The 23,552-nt window shown below is 42.2% G+C and overlaps 1 protein-coding gene across 1 annotated transcript in view; it reads right to left on the bottom strand.

Moving 5' to 3' along the window:
• Positions 1-14,242: 14,242 nt before the first annotated feature.
• The window catches only part of GSR (glutathione-disulfide reductase), a 45,108-nt gene continuing 35,798 nt past the window's right edge, over positions 14,243-23,552 (bottom strand). Inside the window, exons 9-13 of the mRNA XM_060001070.1 lie at positions 22,239-22,397; positions 20,567-20,678; positions 18,725-18,856; positions 17,504-17,637; positions 14,243-15,173 (exon numbers count right to left, since the gene is read on the bottom strand). Coding sequence (XP_059857053.1) covers positions 15,024-15,173; positions 17,504-17,637; positions 18,725-18,856; positions 20,567-20,678; positions 22,239-22,397 — 687 coding nt within the window. The 3' untranslated portion in view covers positions 14,243-15,023. The remainder of the gene's footprint in view (positions 15,174-17,503; positions 17,638-18,724; positions 18,857-20,566; positions 20,679-22,238; positions 22,398-23,552) is intronic.

The raw sequence follows: 23,552 nt of genomic DNA, 5'->3' as shown, positions 1-23,552 counted from the left end.
GCTCAGTCCCGGCAGCCACCGCGGCCCTTCGGCCGCCGAGAACGCGCATGCGTCCTCATATACCCCGCCCGGGGAGGGGAATCCAGAGCTGGGGCGTCCCTGGTCTCCATGACAACGGGAGGGTGGTTGGGAGCGGGGCTTAAGTGGGAGTTAAGTAGCCGCAGCTGAGAGGGAAGAAATCTTTCCTTCACAGAAATACAACTGTAAAGCTACTAAATCCTCCTGCAGCGTGCTCTGGGATCTGTTTAACCCAAATGGCGACGAGATTTTTCAAGTTACTGTCTATCAGATGTTCTGTGACTTTACATCAAATGTCAGTCACCATCACCTAAACTTCGAAGAACATTGTTCCAGCTCTCTCTTTTTCAACTGAGGAAACAAGAGGCCCAGTGAAACTAAATAACTTGCTCGGGACAGCACAGCTAGCAAAGGCAAATCCTGACGTGAAGTTCAGTTTCTGAACTCCCAACCGCCCCCCCCCCCCCCGTAAACTCTCTTGGAAAAGGATTTCGGATTCAGAAGCTGCATAAGGGGTAGAAATAAGGCGACGGAAAAAATAATTGGCCTTGCGCACGACCTGCAAAGTATTGGAGCATGTCAAATTTCGTGTGGCTGACCTTTCCTCACTCCAACTTGAAGCTGCGCATAGCCAGTGCTCAACTATTCTACAGCTGTCGTTTACTTAGTGCTGGTTACTCCTCAAGTTACTTAACCTGCGTTTCGGTTTTCAGGTCTGGGAAATGGGAATAATAATTGTACTACCACAATACGTTACTTTCATTGGACTGTTGTGAAGATTGTATGAGATAATACGTAAATATTTATTCAAAATTTGGAAATAAAGCCAAAAGACGATTGTCTTTTTAAAATTGATTTCTTTCTACAGGATTTTGCAATAAACTCACTTGATGTTCATCTGACACCCTCAGGAAAGGTAGCTTCATTTGTATAACAGTTTATGAGGACTCAGAGGTTTTATAACCCAGGAGAATCAGAGATTAACTGGTAAAAAACTGATGAGGTGTAATGAGAAGCAGGTATCCACTGCAAAAAAAAAAAAAATCCCAAAGCTTAAAATTGCATTGTCCTGAGAAACATGAGCCAGTTTTGTATCAATTTAGTTTTATCTTATCCTTTCCCCAATGATTTTATAAATCCCAATTTACCATATCCTTGTGGAATCAGTTCTACCGTTCTGTTAGCTTCCTTATTAATGAATGAGAGACTTTATATACAAATGGACAATGGCTAGACCATATATGATAATAAAATATGATAATATAATAAAACTAGACCACATATGGCTAGACCATATATGATAATAAAATATGATAATATGATAATGAAACTCTGGCCCACTTAAAAAACCAAGCCACAACCTTTGCAGCAATTAGCTCAGAATGGTAAGGATTTACTCAAACTTCCCTATTTCAGACACCCTTCCCCCAGCTTCCCCTGCCAACAAACTTTAATCAGAACATACCAGAAGCATCCCCCCCCTTTTCTGCACTATAACACTTCCCCTCTCTGTGATTGCCTTTGAGTCTGTGCCAAAGAGATGGTGGCTGAATCTCTTGCTACATAGCAAGGGTTGCAGTCTCTGTTCTCACGTGAGTGGTCTTCATTTATTTCCACTGTGTTTAATAAAACTTCCACACATGCTCGTTACCTAGTCACTTGAAACTTAGGAGTTTAACAATTAGCGACTCACGCTTTTACAGAAGTAGATCTACCACACAGAGAGCACACAATGAACTGTTAAAAGATAAACTAAGGTACATTAAAATTTTGAAACGTTTAAGCAAATAGCAATTCAAATCAGCCACAAACAAACCAAAAATGGTTAGGAACACTCCACTGACAGCAGCTAGGGGAAAGGTTTTTACAGAGAAGAGGAGGAAGCAAATAAAAGAAAGTATTGGTTGGCTACAGCTCTTAAGCAGTTGCCTTAGTCGGAAATCCTGGTTGGCTGTTTGTGATTAGTTCTTAAATTTTGTTTTCTCGGATTCCAGTGACTCCAACGTAGGTTGTGGTTTCACGTGTAGACTTACCAAGGCTCTGAAGCCACCTTAGTCTATGGCCTCCTTGTTTAATTACTTGGACAAAATGCTCACAAGTATTCCTTTATTTCAATGTCCTGTCTCATTTCAGCCAGTTGGAACAGCTATAGGACACTTAACTGCCTTCTAATGCCAGTATTGGAATATGTTATTTATAATCCAAACCCTCAAATGTCAACTGCCCCCGCCTTTACCCCAATATTAGCCATTATTATCACTGCCCAACTGGACACCCTCCCCTACACACCCCGGCAAACCATTAAAATCTATACATGATCAATGTCATCAAGCAGTGGCATCACTCCTCTTTATACGTCCTGCTGCCTGTGACTAGGTCATTGCACTGAAAGCGATGACTGCACTCATTCAAAATACTTTGGTGTGACTTCCTGCACTCTGAAGGTACTCCTCAAGTGAAGAGAAAAATGTGCTCCCTATATGGCCCGTAATTAGGCCATTTTTGTGTCAAATGTACTTACACATGGACACCACACTACACATGAACTAAAAAGGATTCTGTTTTGTCTGCTGGTAATGTTGACTACATGATGATTTGCATGATAACCACGTGGCCAAACATCAGCCCAAATTAGCTAGATTTCACAGAATTCATGATTTGGAGTTAAACATATAGACTTTTATTCTGCCTTCTCATCCTTGTTACACAATATAGACACCATGTGAATTGCTTCTGAAGCAGCCTCTAGCCAGGGCTTAGGGAAGGCATATGAAAAACATTTCACTCTGAGGTGAGGGCCATGGCTATTTATAAGGACATGGCTGTGTAATATACACAAAGTCTCCACCACTGATGCTTAAATAAAATAAACCTTTATAATAATTAAAACCATCTACATATTGGCAGCCTCGGTATTTCCAGATCAGAAGGGTGTGGTGAACGTCAAATTATATGAAGAAGGATCCAAGCTATTCACGCAATAACAATTTATGTCTTATCTCATGAATGCTTATAATACACTGCATACTCTTTGGTAGAAAGTGTGGTGACTTCTTCAGGGAAATATACTTTGCATATTTTAAAAAACATCCTTTCCTCCTGGCCTGTCCAAACCCCCCCACCCCCCAAAACAACTCAATATAACCACATGATTAACTCAACATGCTGCATAATTTTTTTTTGCTATTTTATTTAATTGTGGTCTATGTATATAATTTTGCCATTTCAACCATTTTAAAATGTACAGTTTGGTGGCATTAATCACATTCACAATACTGTGCCACTATCATCACTATTTCCAGAATTTTTCATCATCCCAGACAGAAACTCAGTACCCATTAAGGGATAACTCCCCATTTCCTCCTCTCCTCAGCGCCTGGTAACTTCTAATCTACTTTCTATCTCTATGAATTTACCCTAATTCTAGATATCTTATATAAACAGAATAATACAGTATATGTCTTCTTGTGGCTGGCTTGTTTCACTTGATGTAATGGTTACAAGGTTCACTCATGTTGTGGCATGTATCAGAACTTCATTTTTTTAATGCGGTGCCTTAATTTTACATTTTAATTTTTCGCATTAAACAGTTGCTTGGCAGAGGAAAACTGAGGTAAGGCAAATAAATTCACTTCATTTTGCCATCAGATAACAACTGCTTTTCAACTCCCCTCACCAGTTAATCCATCTCAACTAATTAAACAAATAGCTGCATTCTCAAAATAGCCGGCAAAGCAAATTAGCCCACATCTACCCAGATCAAGAGCTGTAGTCAATACTCTGCTCATCACCTGTCCTACATTTCTCTAGCATCGACAGTCTCTGCTCCCTTGGAGCCTTTTGCCCGGCTTTCTTTTTTTTTTTTTTTTTTTTTTTTTTTTTTTTTTTTTTGCGGTACACGGGCCTCTCACTGTTGTGGCCCCTCCCGTTGCGGAGCACAGGCTCCGGACGCGCAGGCTCAGCAGCCATGGCTCACGGGCCCAGCCGCTCCGCGGCACGTGGGATCCTCCCGGACCGGGGCACGAACCCGCGTCCCCTGCATCGGCAGGCGGACTCTCAACCACTGCGCCACCAGGGAAGCCCCTTTGCCCGGCTTTCTGATGCAGGCTGCCCAATCCGCTTCTGTCTCAAGCATTCATCCCGTGAGGGAAGAAAACAGTCTTTTTCCTCTCAATCCATCTTAAATTCTCAGGCTCGGGCCCTCTAATTAGACTAACAAAAGGCAGACTAACAAGACTAACAAGAGAAAAGCAAACAGAAGTTTATTAGCATGTGCAACACACACACACACACACACACACACACACACACACACACACACAAGTACCAAGAGATGAGTAACGCAAAGAAGGGGTGGTTAGAACTAGAGCTTACTTAGCATCTTTTTTTTTTTTTTGGCCACACTCCACGGTTTGAGGGATTCTACATCCCCGACCAGGGATTCAGGGATTGAACCCACACCTCAGCAGTAAAAGTGCAAAGTCCTAACCACTGGACTGCTAAGGAATTCTCTTACTTAGCATCTTAACAAAAGAACAATACTTTTTTAGAGAAGTGATGAGATTTTGAGCAAAAATGACGTTGAGTTTCTAGGGTGGTAAGCTGTGTAAAGGCAAACATTTGGGGAAACTAATGGAAGATAAGGGCTAGTTAGTAAAGTTTGTTATATAGCTTCCTCTGGTGCCATCTCTGGGGTGAGAAGGGTCTAAGGTTGTCTCCATTGATTAACTTTTGTCCTTCCTGGTAGAGAGAGGACGGGGCACACCTTCACAAATTTATGTCCTACTTTTAGGCAAAACAGGGGGAGGACAGAGAGCTTTTCTTATATCTGCTTCTCCTCAGTTGTCTTCAGCTCAAAACAATCCTTAAGCCCAGGTGGCATATTTTGTGCTGGCACATTCTGTGACCCTACAATCCTCTCTCTCACAAGCTTTCTCAAAAAAAAAATTGCTATTGCCTCTGCTTGATAAGTTTCAATCTGCAGGGGTTAAAATACTGGCCTTGGAGCCAGAACTGGCCTGAATCTCTGCTCCACCACTTACCAGTAGTCATATGACCTTAAACCAATATTTAATCTCTGTAAACCTGCATTTCCTCACCTGTAATGGAAAGGATTATCTCAGATTGGGCTGCTATAACAAATTACCACAGACTGGGTGGCTTAAACAAAAAACATTTCTTTCTCACAGTTCTGGAGGCCGGAAAATCCAAGATCAAGGTGGCAAAAGAACCAGTGTCTGGTGGGAAACAAGCTCTCTCCTGTCTCTTTTTTTTTTTTTTTTCATTTTTTGGCCATGCCATGTGGCATGTGGGATCTTAGTTCCCTGACCAGGGATCGAACCCATGCCCCCTGCAGTGGAGGCACGGAGTCTTAACCACTGGACTGCCAGGGAAGTCCCTGTCCTGTCTCTTCTAATAAGCACTAACCCGACCATGAAGCTTCCACCCACCTAATTACCTCCCAAAGACCCTACCCCCGATACCATCCCACTGGGGGTTACGTTTCAATGTATGAATTTGAGGGGGACACCAACATGCAGCCCGTAACAAAGATTACATGAAATAATAAATGTAAAGAACTCACCACAGTATGTGGACTATAGCAGGTAATCACTAAATTATAGTTATTCTTATTATTAGAACCCAAGTCTCCAGTTAAATTCTTTTCAAAGGTCACTGATGATTTCCCAATTGCCAAATCCAATGGCCTCTGTGGTAGGTTGTATAATTGTTCATAATGATTCACCTCTTCTTCCTGAAGGAAGATTATACTGTCCACCCTGCTAAACATAGGCGTGGCATGTGACTTGCTTTGGCTCATGGACATGTGTAACATCTAAGGAGAAGCTTTAATTTAAGAGCTAGCTTGTGATTCACCGTCTTGCTTTTCCCCTGCCGTATTCCAGATTGGGGCACTTTGTCAACCCAATCCTGGAGTGAAGATGACATGGAGCAGAGCTATGGCCCATCCACAATAGACATGTAGCATGTATGAGAAATAAACTTCATGGCTGAAAGCCACTGAGTTCATCCCTAGCCTGACAGAGTGTGAATGCACTGAAACTTTTTAGCTTTTGCTCCCATAAAGCTAAATACCAACCTATGTCCTACTGACTTCATCAAAACTCTTCCTAAGTAGTCAACTGATCTCCCCACACAACATCTATAGTTAGTCTCTCTCTACTTTAACACCATCCTTTTCTCAATTAGGGTCCATAGTATGAAAGTGAGTTGTCCCAATAACCCCTTGCCTGGCAGCGCCTTCATTATAAGCCATCAGAAAAACTTTCACTTAAAGAATGAAGTCCAGGATGACTACAAATCTTTATTTTGAGTAACTGAGTGAGCGGTGATCCATGTACTGAGATGGCAAGCACCGGGAAAGAAGCAGGTTTGGAGGAGGAAGTGAGTTCATTTGACCACATTAAGTTGACAATGCCTATTAGCTACCTAGATGGAGCTGTTGGGTAGGCAGTTGGCTATAGGAGTTAGTTTAGAGACGGTACTTAAAGCCATGGAACTGGATCAGCTCATCTAGGGAGTGAATGAAGATAGAGAAGAAAAGAAGGCCAAGGATTGAGCGCTAGGACCCACGAAGGAAGACCACCAAGGATGCTGAGAAGGGGGCAGTGAAGAGAAAGAGAACCAAGAAAGAGTGGGTGTCCCAGAAGACAAGTGAAGAAATATTTCAAGAAGGAAATGTTGACCAAATGTCAAATACTGGTGGGAGGACGTGCTAGATGAGACTTGAGAATTAACCATTAGGTTTCGTACCATATAGTCATTGGTGACCTTCACAAGGGCAGTTTCCATAATGTGGTGGGGATGAATGCCTGAGAACTGACAGAATGCCTAGACAACTTTTTTTTTTTTTTTTTTTTTTTTTTTACGGTACGCGGGCCTCTTACTGTTGTGGCCTCTCCAGTTGCGGAGCACAGGCTCCGGATGCGCAGGCTCAGCGGCCATGGCTCACGGGCCCAGCCGCTCCACGGCATGTGGGATCTTCCCGGACCGGGGCACGAACCCACGTCCCCTGCATCGGCAGGCGGACTCTCAACCACTGCGCCACCAGGGAAGCCCCCCTGTATCACTTTTAATGGATAAAGAAAACCTCTACCAGAGCTCTGATCCCCTACCTCGACACACAAACAGACTTCCTCCTGGGTAGCTCTTGGCCGGGATGAAGTTATTGATTCATGCCTTTGCCTAAACCAATCACTATTAAAGGGAAAGAAACCACTGACAACCTCAGGCAAACATGATTCATTTTTCTGTGGGTGGGAAGGGAGTAGCCTTTTTTGAGTGCATGAATAAGCAAAGTGAAATTTAGAACAAAATTGAGGTTTTGCCAACAGAACTAAGAAGGGGAGTAATTACTGAGCAGATAATCACCACGGTCTGCACCCATGTACGTAGAAGAATATATCATCAGACATATATTTTTTAAACCTAATGGGCATCTATACCCATTTTTATTTGCCTGATTGCTAGAGAAGTTGAACATTTTCTCGTATACCAGCCATTCAGTTTTCATTTATGTGAATGGTCTGATCATTTCTTTTGCCTACTTTAAATGAACAGCTTCTCATTAATTTATAGGATATATATACAGAAAGAGAGAGAGCTCTATATAGATACATCTCTATTTCTATGTATAGTATATACTATATACTGGATACCAGTATACTGGAGAAATCTCTAGATAGATAGATGATAGATAGACCTGTCAAAAAGTGTTAACTTTATCAACAGGGAGAAGTTTAATGTTTTGGGATAATTTGATTCACTTGTCTCCGGTGTACTTTGATCCCACAAATAAACGTTTATCATCTGTGATGTTTGAGTGTGAGGAGGAATAAACAAATACTAGAGTGAAAAAAAACATGCTTCTGTCTTCGAAGAGTTTAACAAAGATCTTGAGTGCAAGTCAGGCTGTGAAAAGTCCTCTAGAAGGTAATCAAAATGCTTCATGGAATTCCCTGGTGGTCCAGTGGTTAGGACCAGTGCTTTCACTACTGGGGCCCAGGTTCAATTCCTGGTCGGGGAACTAAGATCCCACAAGCCGAGGCCAGGCCAAAAGAAAAAAAGAAAAGTGCTTTGGAAAGAGGTCAGAGAATGTGCTTTGGAAAGACGTCAGAGAATGTGCTTTGGCCGGGAGACAGGAGTCAGCGCTATGGAAAGGAAGTGCAGGATAGCACAGGCAGAGACCCAGAAGAGGCCATGAGAGGAGATGGTGCTGGAACTGGCGAATACACTATCTTTACCAGACAGAAGGTGTTGGCTAGGATGGAAGAGTTGTCCTGCCAGTCTGGCTGGAATGTGGAGTCTGAGATGGGACATAAGGCTGGAAAGGTAGATTGGGGCCAGTGTTCAAGTTTGGGGTTGTCTATCTGAGGAACCATGGATCTATCTCGGAGGTTGGCATGGCATTAATAAGGATAAACACATCATTATCCCTAATCTTGAAGCAAACAGATCTTTTTGCCCACACAAAATGAAAAAAAAAAAAAAAGACATCTTAAAAAGCATTAAAAGAGGATTTCCTGGCGGTCCAGGTGTTGGGACTCCGTGCTTCCACTGTGCCGAGGGCCCAGGTTTGATCCCTGGTCAGGGAACGAGGATCCCACAAGCCGGCATGGTGTGGCCAAAAAATAAGAGGCATTAAAAAATGTTCAGTGTTTGTTGTGGTTTGTTGTGAAAGAGTCTATTCCTTCCATTATCACCTCTTGTGTCAGCATCAATTCCCCTCCCTCCTTGGTTACTGGCTCCATCCCCTCAGGAAAAATACACAGATTTTTTTTTTCATCTTCAAATAGTTTCACCCAGCCCTCCCTAGCGATCTTCTTATCTTCAGAGATGGGCCTTAATAGGCAGAAAATGAATTCTTTTGAATGACTGAGTAGTTTGAAGTTGCTGCTTTCTCAACCATGGAATCTCCTTTTAGCCACTTTTATTTTGCTCTTTCTCCCTACAAATCTACTAAAATTGGAATCTCAAAAGTCCCCAATAACCTCCTGGGAAAGAAAAGAACAGCCCTGATGTCTGAGAATGGATCTGAGGCTCGCAGCTGAACCATATCGTTCTCCTGTTGGACAAAAATCTCATAGATTTAGACAAGGTTGCTGTGCAGCACAAAATACCAAACATCCCCTCTCTTACTGAATGAGTTAATGCTGCTTCTTTACCAATTATCAGTAATGGGGGTTAGGGGAGCTGCCGCCCCACTGCAATACCCAGTCATAGAATTGCCCCCCGCTTTCTGCTATCAGTCTACAGCCAACCTCTGCTTCCTGAGACCCTCCCCAAAGATACCCAGTGAAAGCCCATATCCTATAATAGGTTCTGTCAGAAAGAACTCTTACTAACACGCCCCATAACCCTCTATGTCACTCCTCACCACCACCAAGTAATAACCCACCTTGTTCAAAGACAGAGATTCCTGTGGCCCTTGGCTGAAGAACACTGACACTGCTGTGAACTTTCTTCTGCCTTTAGGCTCAGTGGCCTAAGACCCTTTTCTCTCTCTTCCTGGAGCTCCTTCCCCACGACTTTACTTCTATTCTGTCCCTTTCCTCCAAGGCCTTCGCCCTTTATCCATCCCTTAAATGTGGGCATTATTGATGCTCTGGCCTCTTCTCTCTCTTCACACTCCTTGTCTTAAGGGTCATGGATATACTCGTGGCTTTAACTATGACCTCCAGGCGTGTAATTCACAAATCTGTCTCCCTAGTCCTGACTTTTCTCCCAAATTCCAGCTTTTTTATTTCCAGATCCCTACTGAGACCACAAACTCAACATGTCTAAAACTTAGCACCTGCTCCCTTTCAACCAGTTTCTGTCTGTCTTGGTATTTTATTAATGGTCTTTCTATTAATGGTATCATCCTTCTCCCAGCTCTCATGCTGGAAAGGTCAGGGCTAGTTTTGACTCTTCCCTTTCCCTCAAGCCCCAGACTCAAATCGGTTCACAAATTCTGCAGATTCTTCTATTGCAAATTTTCTTGCACGTGTTCCTTTCCATTCCCACTACCACCACCCTAGTCCAGGCCCTTTATGAACTCACACAAAGACAGACACAGCCTCACTGCTCATCCCCACCCAAGTCTCTACTTTCTTGCTATTTCCACCTTCAACTTCCAATCCCACTTTGATGGCATTTCCTCCTTTCACAGTCTTCAATAATTCCTCATTGCTAATCTTTTCATCCATTTATCAAGGTCCTCTCCAAACATCACAACCTAATTTTCTAGTGTCATCTTCCACTACTCCCAGTCATTCAATTCAACAGTACTGGGCACTGCAGTAAACAGGAGGAACACACAGTACAAAGATGTGTAGGGCGTGCTCCCTGGCTTTGAAAGGAGCAAAGGACAGGTACATGGACACATACTTAATGGCAATGCACAAGTGCTGTAATAGGTGGATAAGCTTTCTTGTAATTTAAGAAAATAAAACTGTATCAGTCACAGTTCTTAGAGAACCACTGAAAATTGACATGGGCTAATTTAAGTCAAAGGAATGGTATACTATGTACGTTACCTCACAGAATTTTGGGAGGGCTGGTGACCCAGGTTCAGAAGTTAGGCAGCCAGAGACACAGTGGCCAAAACCATGACTCTCAAATGGGCCAGTGAGGTCAGCATTGCTGTCATGGTGTTGTAATCATTGTAGCTAGAAACCAACATGGCAGGCACTGGGACCGCCGCCAGGCTGCCCCTTGATATTATTGCCACAACTGCCATCACTTGCCACTAGAATGGATTCTCCTATACCTGTTTCTTTGCGTCACTGGTTTCTGAATAGTCAGGAATGGGTGCATCTGATTGGCCAAGCTTATGTCATATGCCTCCTCCCTAGCTGCAAGGGAGCCTGAGAAGTCACGCACCTAGCATTTTGGGGTTCTATGTGGGGAACTGGGCTTTGTCTCCAAGGCTCACAAGGTTGGCATTCCCCAAACTTATGGAGTCTTGAGGTTGAACAGGCAAAAAGGACAAATGTCTACTTACACAACTTACAGAGAAAGAACTTTAAAGGGAAATTCTTTGCATAAAAATTTTATGTAAAATCTAGATTTAACCCCAGCTCTACCATCCACCACTTTTTATTTTTTGAAACTGCTCCTAACACATTAAATAGCACTTAAAATACACTATATAAAACCCAGAAATGACTGTATACAATTATTCTTACCTTTAAAATGTTGACTGTGGTCTTGATTGATGAATCAACATGCTAAATTATTGTATCAATGGTAATGGCAATAAAATAGTATTTCTTAGAGTAGGGCACAATGGAAATCTTCTATATCCACCTCTTACAGCTCTGCATTTATATCCAGGAGGTCAGATTCACGGAAAGATTCATGCAGAGTTTGTTGAAGACCTGAAAATCCTGCCTACCCATTTTTCAAAAAGGTTAAGGATTAAAATGTTGGCTCTTTTTTATACTATAGATCCTAGTGTCAAAAATCACACAATAACAAACCTTTGTCCTCTTGCAGCCAAAGTTACTGTATGATATACCAGGAATATTATGAAACTGAAATAGAGAATACAGAAATGATTGACACTAAGTAGAAAGTAACATACACAAGATGAACACAGAGTGTAGACCTCATATGTGACAAGGTGTTATGGGAACACATAATACATGCATAAGACCACAAAAGAAAAGTCTTCGCAAAGGTGGTTTTAGTCAAGCCCTGTAAAATGAGTAGATTGCTGTTAGTGTGTGTGATTAAAGGTGACCACAAATTGACCCCTCCTCCCACTGAGAGCTGAAGTCCAATTCACTCCCTCTTAAATCCTTTGTGACTTGCTTAATTGATAACACTTAGCATTAGTGACATTCTAGAACTTCCAAGGTTAGGTCATAAAGCTTGCAGCGGTTGCCTAGGAAGCACGGAACGATCTCTGGGAGCCCTGAGCTTCCACGTAAGTCCATTAACTCGGAGACGACCATGCTGGAGAGGCCACACGTGGGCAACTCTGGTTGACAGTCCCAGCTGAGGCCAGCCTTCCAGGCAGTCATCCTTGCCCAAGTGCCTGACACGTGGGTGACGGTTTTAGACTCTCTAGACCAGCCCATCCTCCAGTTGACTACCACCAAGTGATTTTTATCAACATCAACAGAAGAATCATCCTTGCAAGCTCAGTCCTGCTCCAATTTCTGACCCACAAAATCATGAGATATGATGATTGCTATTTTAAGCCACTAAGTTTCCAGGTAGTTTGTTATGTGGCAATATATAACCAGATCATGAGGCTCACAAGTGGGGAAGAACACTCCATATAAGGCTATCACATACTCCTGCGCTCCAACCAAGTTGAGCTCTATCATTCCCAATGGATACGTGGCCCACGTCTGCCCCACTGTGCCTGCCCCATGCTCTGACCTCCTGCACAACCCCCAAATTCCAGATCTTACCTGACCTCTTTCCTTCTCATAGCCTTCTTCAGTTCTCCCAGCAAAATGGTACTTTCTGCCTTCTCTGAACTTGTATACTTCCACCTCTCCAATGCCTCGCTAGGGTGGCACTGTCCCATTTTCCTCCAACAGTACAAATCTGTGTCTACTGTCCCAATTAATTAACGGTGGCCCCCTCACTCCCCAAAGTGTCCCATCCTAGTCAATAAACCATAAGGTCACCCCACGCTTAATGCACTGCTTTGAACTGCAGTTCGTTGTGTAGAATTTTTTCTCCTATTCTAGATTATATGGTTATTCAAAGAAAGCAAGTACCATGCCTTTCCTCCGATAAACATCTACTGAGCACCTACAATGTGCTGCCTTGTGTACCTGTTCCTTCCCCAGTGCCTTGTGGAACGGAGGCGGCAAAGGGTCAGATCAGCTTGCGGGCTGGACTGAGCCGAGAACTGATGAGAACGAAGACCCACCCTTGGAAAAGGTTACTTCCAGGTTGGTTTACTCCAGAACCAGAAAAAAAGCAGTGCAGAGGGTTCCTGAGATAAAAAACACATGGTGTGGACTTCCCTGGTGGTGCAGTGGTTAAGAGTCTGCCTGCTAATGCAGGGGACATGGGTTCGAGCCCTGGTCCGGGAAGATCCCACATGCCATGGAGCAACTAAGCCCGTGCGCCACAACTACTGAGCCTGCACTCTAGAGCCCGTGAGCCACAACGTGCCACAACTACTGAAGCCCATGTGCCTGGAGCCTGTGCTCCACAACAAGAGAAGCCACCACAGTGAGAAGCCCGTGCACCGCAACGAAGAGCAGCCCCCTCTCACCGCAACTAGAGACAGCCCGTGCGCTGCAACGAAGACCCAATGCAGCCAAAAATAAGTAAATAAATAAAATAAAATAAAATAACTTAAAAAAAAAAAAGAAAAAAAACACATGGTGTGAGAGTACACATGACCGCTGGGCCCTCTCCTTTTTCCTTCTGGAATCACACCCAAAGCTTGGGCCCTGTGCAGAGTGAGAAACCCACCAGGTCAGTGGAGCTCAGGACCATGGTCCACTACCTTTTAGGCTGGTGGAGGAGAGGGGGCAGTGTCATGTCAGTCTACGTCCGGGTTTTTAGACCCTGTTTGCTTGCTGCAACATTTACATTACCTGGTTACCAGTGGTATTTTTCTTTCTTTGAAACTGGACTTACTTAATTTGTCAGTGCAGCAGCCTAGCCATGGCTAACCAGAAAGACATTCAGTAAAAGCTTAATGACAGAGGTCAGTAGCATTAAGTCACTGCTGAAAGCCATGGAAAAATTTAACCAGCTTATGTAGCTGGTAAAGGCTAATGGAAATAAAATGCTAAAAACTTGGGCTTCCCTGGTGGCGCAGTGGTTGAGAGTCCACCTGCCCATGCAGGGGACACGGGTTCATGCCCTGGTCCGGGAAGATCCCACATGCCGCGGAGCAGCTGGGCCCGTGAGCCATGGCCACTGAGCCTGCGCATCCGGAGCCTGTGCTCCGCGACAGGAGAGGCCACAGCAGTGAGAGGCCCGCGTACTGCAAAAAATAAATAAATAAATAAATATCAAAATGAAAACCTATATGATTTCTAGACTGTGCTTCCAACTCAACCATTAAATTTGCTAAATGTTTCTTTTATACCTCTGGTCTTTATTTATAAAAGTGAAATGTCTTTTCTCCCCCATAAGGTCTTAAGCCAACTTAGGGTAGCTCACTATTGGCATCTGACCCTTCTATGTGAAATATTCTTAGAAAATGAACTGTTACCCATAAACTCATAACAAATTTTATAAGAAGAAAAGACTGTAATTTTATTTTCAGATTTTTGGAAATAGTTTTCAAAAAATAAAATGACAAGAATACATACAAAAACTGAAATCATTCACCGAACTATGAACTCTTAGCAGAGGAAAGGACTTTTGAAGTACATCTGAAAACACGGATCACTTCTAACATGTCCCTCTCACTTGTGCAACCAGCGTCCTCAAATCTTTCCCAAATTCGATGAACTTCATCTCATAAAAGTAACACAAACCATTTTTAATCATTTAGAACAAAAGAAAGAATAAAATACAGGAGGCAGGCCTCGCAAGTTACATGCTTTTAGAGAAAACTCACATCCTTGCAGCAGCTTTGTAATATGCAGAGCGCAGTACTGGCTTCAAAAAAAAAAAAAAATGACTCTGTACTTGCATTATTTAAATGTGAAGAGCAGCTGTCATCTTCCTCTATAAAAATTAGCAAGTGATATTCATTCAAGTACATTAATTTCACTGTACTTCATATGGTTTTATACTTAGGATGAGGCTAAAACAAAACAAAAAACAGCTAGCACAGAGCTATTAATAAAACAAATAGTAATTATTGAGAGATGTAATCAAATGAAAATCAATCCTGGATAACAAAACAGATTTCTAATTACATAAATAAGTTTACTGAAAATTTCCACTACTGGAAGATCCTGATTACAATAAAGAAATACATACAATGGGAATGGTAAGTAAACGTGATGATTTGGCTCCTTTCTGAAGGTCTAGTGGTCCAGCTGCTGGCCATACGAGTCTCTGGGTTCTCAACGAAGGGTGACCAGTTCTTCTGAAGAGGTAGGATGAATGGCAACAGTGTTATCGAAGTCGGATTTTGTTGCTCCCATTTTTACTGCGACCGCAAAACCCTGCAGCATTTCATCACATCCAATTCCCTGCATGTGGATCCCAACCACCTGTGACAGAAAAGACAAAAATCCTTCAAGTAAAAATTTTTATCTCCATAATTGTATGAGCCAGCTCCTTGTAATAAATCTCCTTCTAGGTGTACACACACACACACACACACACACACACACTCACACACAATTTTTTTTATCAGGTACACTAATAAACTTTTTATTAGTCATGAGAGATACCTGATATTTAAAAACCTCTAAAAAAACTTACATCTCTAATCCCAATACAGCATAACACAGCCTACATGGCCCGCGCAGCCCTGACGTCCCTCCCCTGCCTACCTCACTCAGCTCTCCCCACTCTGGGCTCACCAGCTTTCCTCCTGTCCTGAGTATTCGCCATGCTCTCCCCTTTGCACAGGCTGTTCCCTCTGTCTGGACACTCTTTCCTCCCCTCTTTTAAGTGTTAAAGCCCATTCATTCTTCAGATAGCTACACCTGCCTTCCTGACCAAGTTAAATTGTCCATCATGTGAGCTCTCAGTCCCAATATTTCTCCATCATGGTTCTATCACAACTGCAAAGTTGTATTCATCTGGGGACTGGACAATTACAGTCCATCTTTCCCAGGAGATGTTAATCTCTAGATGGAGGGGACCCTGCGCACTTCTGCTCCTCACTCTACCCTCCTGGCCGAGCACAAAAACAGCCCTTAGAGGCACTCAGCCCATACGTGCTGGCTGCCTGGACAAATGACCAACAAGAGGCATTTGTTTCTAATCACATTTTTCAGTCAGGTTTCTAAATATATTTTAAAATGACTAGTTAATATTCACCTCCAGCAAATACTTTTAGGGTCAGTAGACTACTGAAAAGCAAAGTTAGAGAATATAAAACTTAGCCACAAAAATACGTTGCTTAAAAACAAATCAAGGATATCCTTAATATTAATGAACACTACACGTAAAAATGATTGATGCAAACTTAATGTTATACGTTTCTTTACAATTAAAAAAAAAGTGTATCTCAAAAGAAGACAAAGAAATCCCAAATCATGTACTGTATATACAGTCAGCCAAATTTTTAGATATTGTGATCTAAATTGAATTTACAAAGAGCTTCTGGTGATAGCAGGAGCCTTATGTTATTTCTCTCCATACGGTATCCCAGTTCTTACTCTTCAGTTGATTGTCAGGTGATGTTTACCAAATGAATGAATGATAAATGGCATAAAGAAATAACTGATATGAAGAAATAAGTAAGGGCCTTGCTGATTCAACAACTGGAAATCTCAGGCTACTGAGGAACATTCAGGGCAAGAAACAGCAACCTTTATCTTCCTGCCAAACCACTTACTTTCTTCTCTTTGCACTGATTCTCTGCTTCTGTCAACTGTCAGTGATGTTGATTTTTATAAGCCAGAAGCCAGGGACCATCTTGTGGCTTTCGGTGTAAGGGCCACTGATTTAGATACAGACTATGTTCTTTTTTAATAAGAAAAGTTGGAAACCATACCTGAATCTTCAGTTAAATTACTGTTCCTCACAAAGCCATGTTCCCAAGGCATATTGCTAAGTTCCACTTTAATATTTAATTCAATTTATAGAAAAGCCCAAGAGGCTGACCTAATATCAAAACAACACCTATTTCAAAAATTATTAAAAAAAAAAAAAAAAACCTGTTCAAATTCAAACTCAAATCACAATGAGATACCACTTTGCACCCGGTAGGATGGCTACAATAAAAAAAGACAGTAACAAGTGTTGACGAAGGTGAGGAAGAACTGGAACCCTCGCACGTCACTGAAGGGAACATAAAATGACACAGCCACTTTGGAAAACACTTTGGCAGTTCCTCAAAAAGTTAAAGCAAAAATAGATAACTGATTATCTCAGAACATTTTACTAAATAAACTTCTTCCTCACTGATTGGTTATGTTAATATGTTAAGTCTAAATTTTTTACATTAAGTTCTTACACTTACCAATATTTCTGAGTTGCCTATCTATGCTGGCCTACTGGTCAATGACAATCCCGACCTCTCCCCTTTATATTTTACGTGCTTTTTTTGCCACACCGTGTGGCTTGCAGGATCTTAGTTCCTTGACCAGGGATTGAACCTGAGCCACAGCAGTGAAAGTGCGAAGTCCTAACCATCGGACTGTCAGGGAATTTCCCGCCCTCCACTTATGTTTTGAAAGTAGTGGAACCTTCTTTCTATGTGAAATATTATGAAGAACCGCAATAGAGAGAGAGAGACAGATAAAGGTGGGACTGTGCCAGTTGAATCAGAGAAAGCTTTACCTGGTCTTTCCTTCCCACCTCACCAAAATACCCCATCCCTGCCAACCTTGAAGACAGTCTTGAGCTTACTGGATTTTTCCCATACCTTTTCCTCTTTGTTGGCACAAACCATTTTCATCACACATTTTGTTTTCCTTTTGGTAACTGCATGATACATTGGGGTAAAGGTGGTGGAATAAATCTTCACGTTTTCTTTTCCATATTTATAAATGGCCTCATCTATAATGCACAGGGGGGAAAAAAAGCATCTATCAGAAACTTAAACAATTCCACTGAGCTATCAGAGAGATGGCCAGAAATACATAACCTGAATCAAAGTACAAGGAAATATCAAACAAAACCACAATGAGCTGGGGCTTCCCTGGTTGCGCACTGGTTAATAATCCGCCTGCCAATGCAGGGGACACGGGTTCGAGCCCTGGTCCAGAAAGATCCCACATGCCGCAGAGCAACTAAGCCCGTGCACCACAACTACTGAGCCTGCGCTCTAGAGCCCACGGGCCACAACTACTGAGCCTGTGCACTTAGAGACCATGCTCTGTAATGAGAAGCCTGTGCACCGCAACGAAGAGCAGCCCCCGCTCGCCGCAACTAGAGAAAGCCTGTGCGCAGCAACAAAGACCCAGAGCAGCCAAAAATGAATTCATAAAATATATTAAAAAAAAAAACCCACAATGAGGGACAATCTACAATATAAATGTCAATGTCATGAAAGACAAAAGACAGGCTGAGGAATTCTTTCTCTTGACTAAAGGAGACCAAAGAGGTATCAAAACTAAATATACTACATTATCCTGGAATGAACCCTGGACCTGAAGGGAAAAATGTTAAAAATGAAATTATTTGAGATAACAGGCAAACTTTGAATAAGGTCTAAAGTTTAGATAATATTGTATCCACTTAAATATTCTCATTTGAAGCTATGCTTCTGTAAGGGAACGGCCTTGTTCTTAGGAAACAGATACTGAAGTGTGTGTGCATGTGTATAGAGAGAAAATGATACAGCAAAAGTGTTACCAGTAGACAGGAGTCTTCTGTAGTATTTTTGCAACTCTTCTTTAAATTTGAAATTAGTTCAAGTAAAAAAGCTTAAAAAATCAAACAGATAGGGTGGAGTGGGGAAAGGAATTATACTCTCAAAGTACTGGTAGATGGGGAGGAAACTGGACCTGTGATGAGAAGTTAGTAGCTAAAAAGAAATATAACTCGGGGGCTAAGATAGATTTAGTCAGCTGACACACACTTAGTTTAACATTAGCAGAGGAAGGGAAGAAACCATAAATGACCTTTATTTTTAAACACCTACCTTCTGTGAGTCCCACTGTCCCAATAGGGGGGTGGCTGAAGACCACCGTAGGGATGTTGTCATAGTCTAACTTGGAATCTTCTTTGCATTCAAAAAGTCTATGGGCAAGTTTTCGGCCAGCAGCAATCGCAACTACAAAGATATTTTTAAATCAGTGTTTAGCTTATTGTTCATCTTAACATAGCAGGATTATTCTACTAACCGTTTATCCATCTGGCTTAACATACAAAGTTCTGACAAAGTCTTCTGTCAATGCTCATTACAATATCTAGTTCAATATAATAAAAGACCTATGAATACCTTAGTTAACAATTCAAAACTATTGGCTTATGTGAATTCTGTACACTCTATTATGACCAAAAAAACAAAAACAGAAACAAAAGACACATTTACAAGTTCCCAACCATCTGGCAAGTCACCTCTTAATGCAGACATTAGCTTTTTGATATATTTATGGAGCAAACTACATTAGTTTTGAGCATCCTCAATTCTACTTTATAACCACAGTCATTTCACAGGAATATTTTGTTTCTTTTTAAAATTATTTTTATTTCTTATTGATTTTTTTTTAAAGTTTATCCTCCTTTGCCTGTTTTTATTCCTAACGGTCAAAAAAAAAAAACCACCTGAGTTCAGTAAAAGCATCAGTTATTAATTTTAGACTTCAAATTGATAATTTTTTTTCCAAAATAAGGTATCAGTAGGATACACAAGAAATTTTTTTCACCTCGACAAAATTTTCAGCTGTTAGATTATGTTATAAAGGTTCTGAAACTTTGCTTGTTAGTTTGCTTTTGTGGAGAGAGCTTCCTAAAAGAGCTAAAAAGTTTTGGGTGTGTGTTTCCATTCTTAGTAAGACCCGGGCCATTTTGGAAAGGATGGTGAGGCCCCGGAGGGGTACAGGTGAAAGCAGATGGATGGATACCACCAGCAGAAGCAGGACAAAGAGCTTGAAATGACGCCAGTTAACTCATGAAGTAGGCTGAAGTATGGGATTCCGAGGATGGGGATCAGGTTGTATCAAGACTAAACAGTCATATAAGAATACCACTTCCGGGCTTCCCTAGTGGCACAGTGGTTGAGAGTCTGCCTGCCGATGCAGAGGACATGGGTTCATGCCCCGGTCCGGGAAGATCCCACGTACCGCAAAGCGGCTGGGCCCGTGAGCCATGGCCGCTGAGCGTGCGTGTCCGGAGCCTGTGCTCCGCAACGGGAGAGGCCACAGCAATGAGAGGCCCGCGGACCGCCAAAAAAAAAAAAAAAAAAAAAAAAAAAAAGCCACTTCCTTCCACTGTCACCAACACAACTCGGATTCTAATTTACAGCATTCTTCAGAAGATGACTGTATCATCTGTATAAAAATTTCAGTCTTCACCAAGCATTTTTAAAATCTTTTAAAGAAAAATAAATACTATTCAAAGCATTTTTAAAGGAAAAAATGAATATTACTCATAACATGTCAGGTTCCCAACCAACATCTATCTCAACACATTTTACCATTTTGATGACATGAAGACACTCAGCCTTTTAACTCTGCTTGAGCTGATTTGACTATGAAGAGCTGAACAGTTTTTTGGGTTTTTTGCGGTACATTGGCCTCTCAACAGGCCACTGTTGTGGCCTCTCCCACTGCGGAGCACAGGCTCCGGACGCGCAGACTCAGCGGCCATGGCTCACGGGCCCAGCCGCCCCGCGGCATGTGGGGTCTTCCCGGACCGGGGCACAAACCCGTGTCCCCTGCATCGGCAGGCGGACTCTCAACCACTGCGCCACCAGTGAAGCCCTGAACAGTTTTATATAACACACAGAGCCTCCCTTAGCCCCCAAAAGAAGAAACATTACCTGGAGTAAGAAGAGCTTTTCCACACACATCCCCAACTGCATAGACACCTTTTACATTCGTATTCTGGAATTCGTCTACTAGGATATGACCTTTGTCATCAGTTTGAATCCCCTAAAATTGTAAAGGGACAACATGTAAGTATTTGGCCCATCTACAGAAAAACAGCAGCTCACATCTCTGGATCCACCTCACTTCAGGCACCTCTTCAGCCTGAATCTCCAAGAAACCACAAGACTCAACCACAAGATGAAAAACATCTTAGCAAGCTGGCAGGTTTCATATCTTTTGCTTACTTTAAAAGGTAAATATTTAACTCAGTTTTGAGGAGTTTGAACAGGATTTGTCTTTGCATTGTACGATTCAGCTGGCCAGGCAAGCCTGAAAAGGAATCACTCAACTATCAGACATGGTACTTGGCATCCCCGTGGAGTCCACCTAAGACAGTGATTTTCAGTTCCTTGGAAGTGCTCCTCCTGAAGCATGCTAACTCATACTTTAGACAGGCACAGCCTGAAGCGGTCATCAAAAGTAGACTTCTTTGAAGTTTACAGTTTTATCTTTAAAAATCCAAGCAAAATTTGTATTCTACTCTAAAAGATATCAATGTTTCCTTTAACCAAAATTTCTCCCTATACGTTGAGTCAAATTTTTGCCCCAAGAATATGTGTCATGCTTATCTTGTGGCTTTGCAGATCCCCGGTGTATATACTCCCATGTGAGAAGTAGAAGGCCAGCAGGCATAGGGAGTAGGTAGTGTAGTGTTTAAGAGTAAAACCTTTGGAGCTGGGAGATCTGGGTTCAAGTCCCAGCTCTGCCACTTACTAGTTATGAGACCACCCATTTATCAACAAATACTTGACCCACACCCCAGGCTACTATACTTGACTGTCCTTCAAAATTTAAAAGAACAAAAAAGAATGCTAACTATAGCACTGGTAGATGAGCTTCACATCTGTACCCATCCCCGAGTGCCACAATGTCCATGACGAGTCACACAACCATCCATTAGGATTAGAGCTGCAGACAAGAAGAAATCATTATAGGGCTTTAAAGAGACAGGTATCATAGTAAAAAAGAAATTTGTAGGGAGAAGGCTAGTCAGGAAATGGCGAGACGATGACCTGATCTAGGGTGATGACACCAGAAAGGGGAAAAAAACCCTTTATTTCCATTCCAAAGGCAGAAGCAATGGGATTTAATGACAAACTGGACACATGGACTAAACAGAAAAGAATCCAACAGAACCCACTCAAGTTTTGGGGGGTCTGGGGTTGGATCAGGGGAAATCACAGGACTACTGACCGATTCAAAAAGGTTTTAGGCAAGGAAAGTGGTCAAAAGGTACAAACTTCCAGTTACAATATAAATAAATACAATACCAGGGATATAACGTCCAACACGGTGACTACAGATAACACTGCTGTTAGGAGAGTAAACCCTGAGTTCTCAACACACAGAGAAAATGTTTTCCTTTTTCCTTTTCTACTTTTATTGTATCTACATGAGAAGATGGATGTTAGCTCATCCTCTTGTGGTGATCATTTCACAATGTATGTAAATCAAACCATGGTGCTGTATGTCCTAAACTTATGCAGTGATGTATGTCAGTTATTTCTCAATAAAACTGGGGGAAAAAAAATAGAACATTGTAGGCAGACTAGGTCAGCTTACCAGTTTGTTTAAATTCAGGCCCCTGGAGTTTGGGTCCCGTCCAATGGCCCAGAGTAGACAGTCAACATCTGGAATGGTGGTCAAGGTGGGTTTCCTACCAGGAACTGAAGTGACCATGCAGAGTTCCAGGCCTGAAGAAGTTTTTTTAACTTCCTTGACCTATTGGGAGATACAGTTTGTTAACTGGGGGTGTGGGGATGGGAAGGAAAGCAAATAAAGAGGAAACTAGAATTCTTAACATTTAACAACTCTCCACTGAATCCTACATATGAGTCTTACACGCTGACACATTTAGTTTTGCCCAAAAGCCACCAACACTGGAACTCTCTGGAACCAAGATGATATCCTAGGTGGCTCCAAATCAGCCAGCAGCCAGAAATGTCAACTCATATCAAGACCCTAATGCTTCAGCTTAAAAACAAAGTATTTGGGCTTCCCTGGTGGCACAGTGGTTGAGAGTCCGCCTGCCGATGCAGGGGACACGGGTTCGTGCCCCGGTCCGCGAAGATCCCACATGCCGCGGAGCGGCTGGGCTCGTGAGCCATGGCCGCTGAGCCTGCGTGTCCGGAGCCTGTGCTCCGCAACGGGAGAGGCCGCAACAGTGAGAGGCCCACATACCGAAAAAAAAAAGAAAAAAGAAAAACAGTATTTTAAAGCGTACTTCTTCAAAACTGTGATAAAATTTTAAACCACAAATCTAAGCACAGTGATTTGCAGCTGGAATCGGGGGAGGAAACGGCTGTAGAAGCATCATTAAGAGAGTTTTAAAAATTGCACCATCCTTGCTCCTCCCTGGACATTCTTAATCAGATCCGGAGAGGGAAGGGCATACATAGTTTAGTGAAAGTCCCAAGGGGATTCTGATGTTGACCTTAACCACCAGTCCAGTACTTCAGCATTTACAAAGCAACTTCACATTTATTGTTTTATTTATGATATGGCCTATGCTGAAAGGGCAAAGCTTTGGGGAAGAAAGTCATTTTTGCAAGGCTAATGCTCCAGGAAAAATCTGACATGTAGGTGATTCCCTGAGAATAAAAAAAATACAAAGTAACTTTGTCATTGTTTCCATCTACAAAACCCAAAGGTGTTCTTTCAAAAATAGATTCCATGGGACTTCCCTGGCAGTCCAGTGGTTAAGACTTCCACCTTCCAGTGCAGGGAGTGTGGGTTTGATCCCTGGTCGGGAAACTAAGATCCCACATACCTCACGGCCAAAAGCCAAAACATAAAACAGAAGCGATATTGTAACAAATTCAATAAAGACTTTTAAAAAAATAGATTCCATAATAATATTTCCTGAAATAAATAAAT

The sequence above is a fragment of the Delphinus delphis genome, chromosome 21, assembly GCF_949987515.2.
Source record: "Delphinus delphis chromosome 21, mDelDel1.2, whole genome shotgun sequence".
NCBI lineage: Eukaryota > Metazoa > Chordata > Mammalia > Artiodactyla > Delphinidae > Delphinus > Delphinus delphis.
Note: the sequence above shows the minus strand (reverse complement) of the source record. Positions and strands in the feature narration are given on the sequence as shown.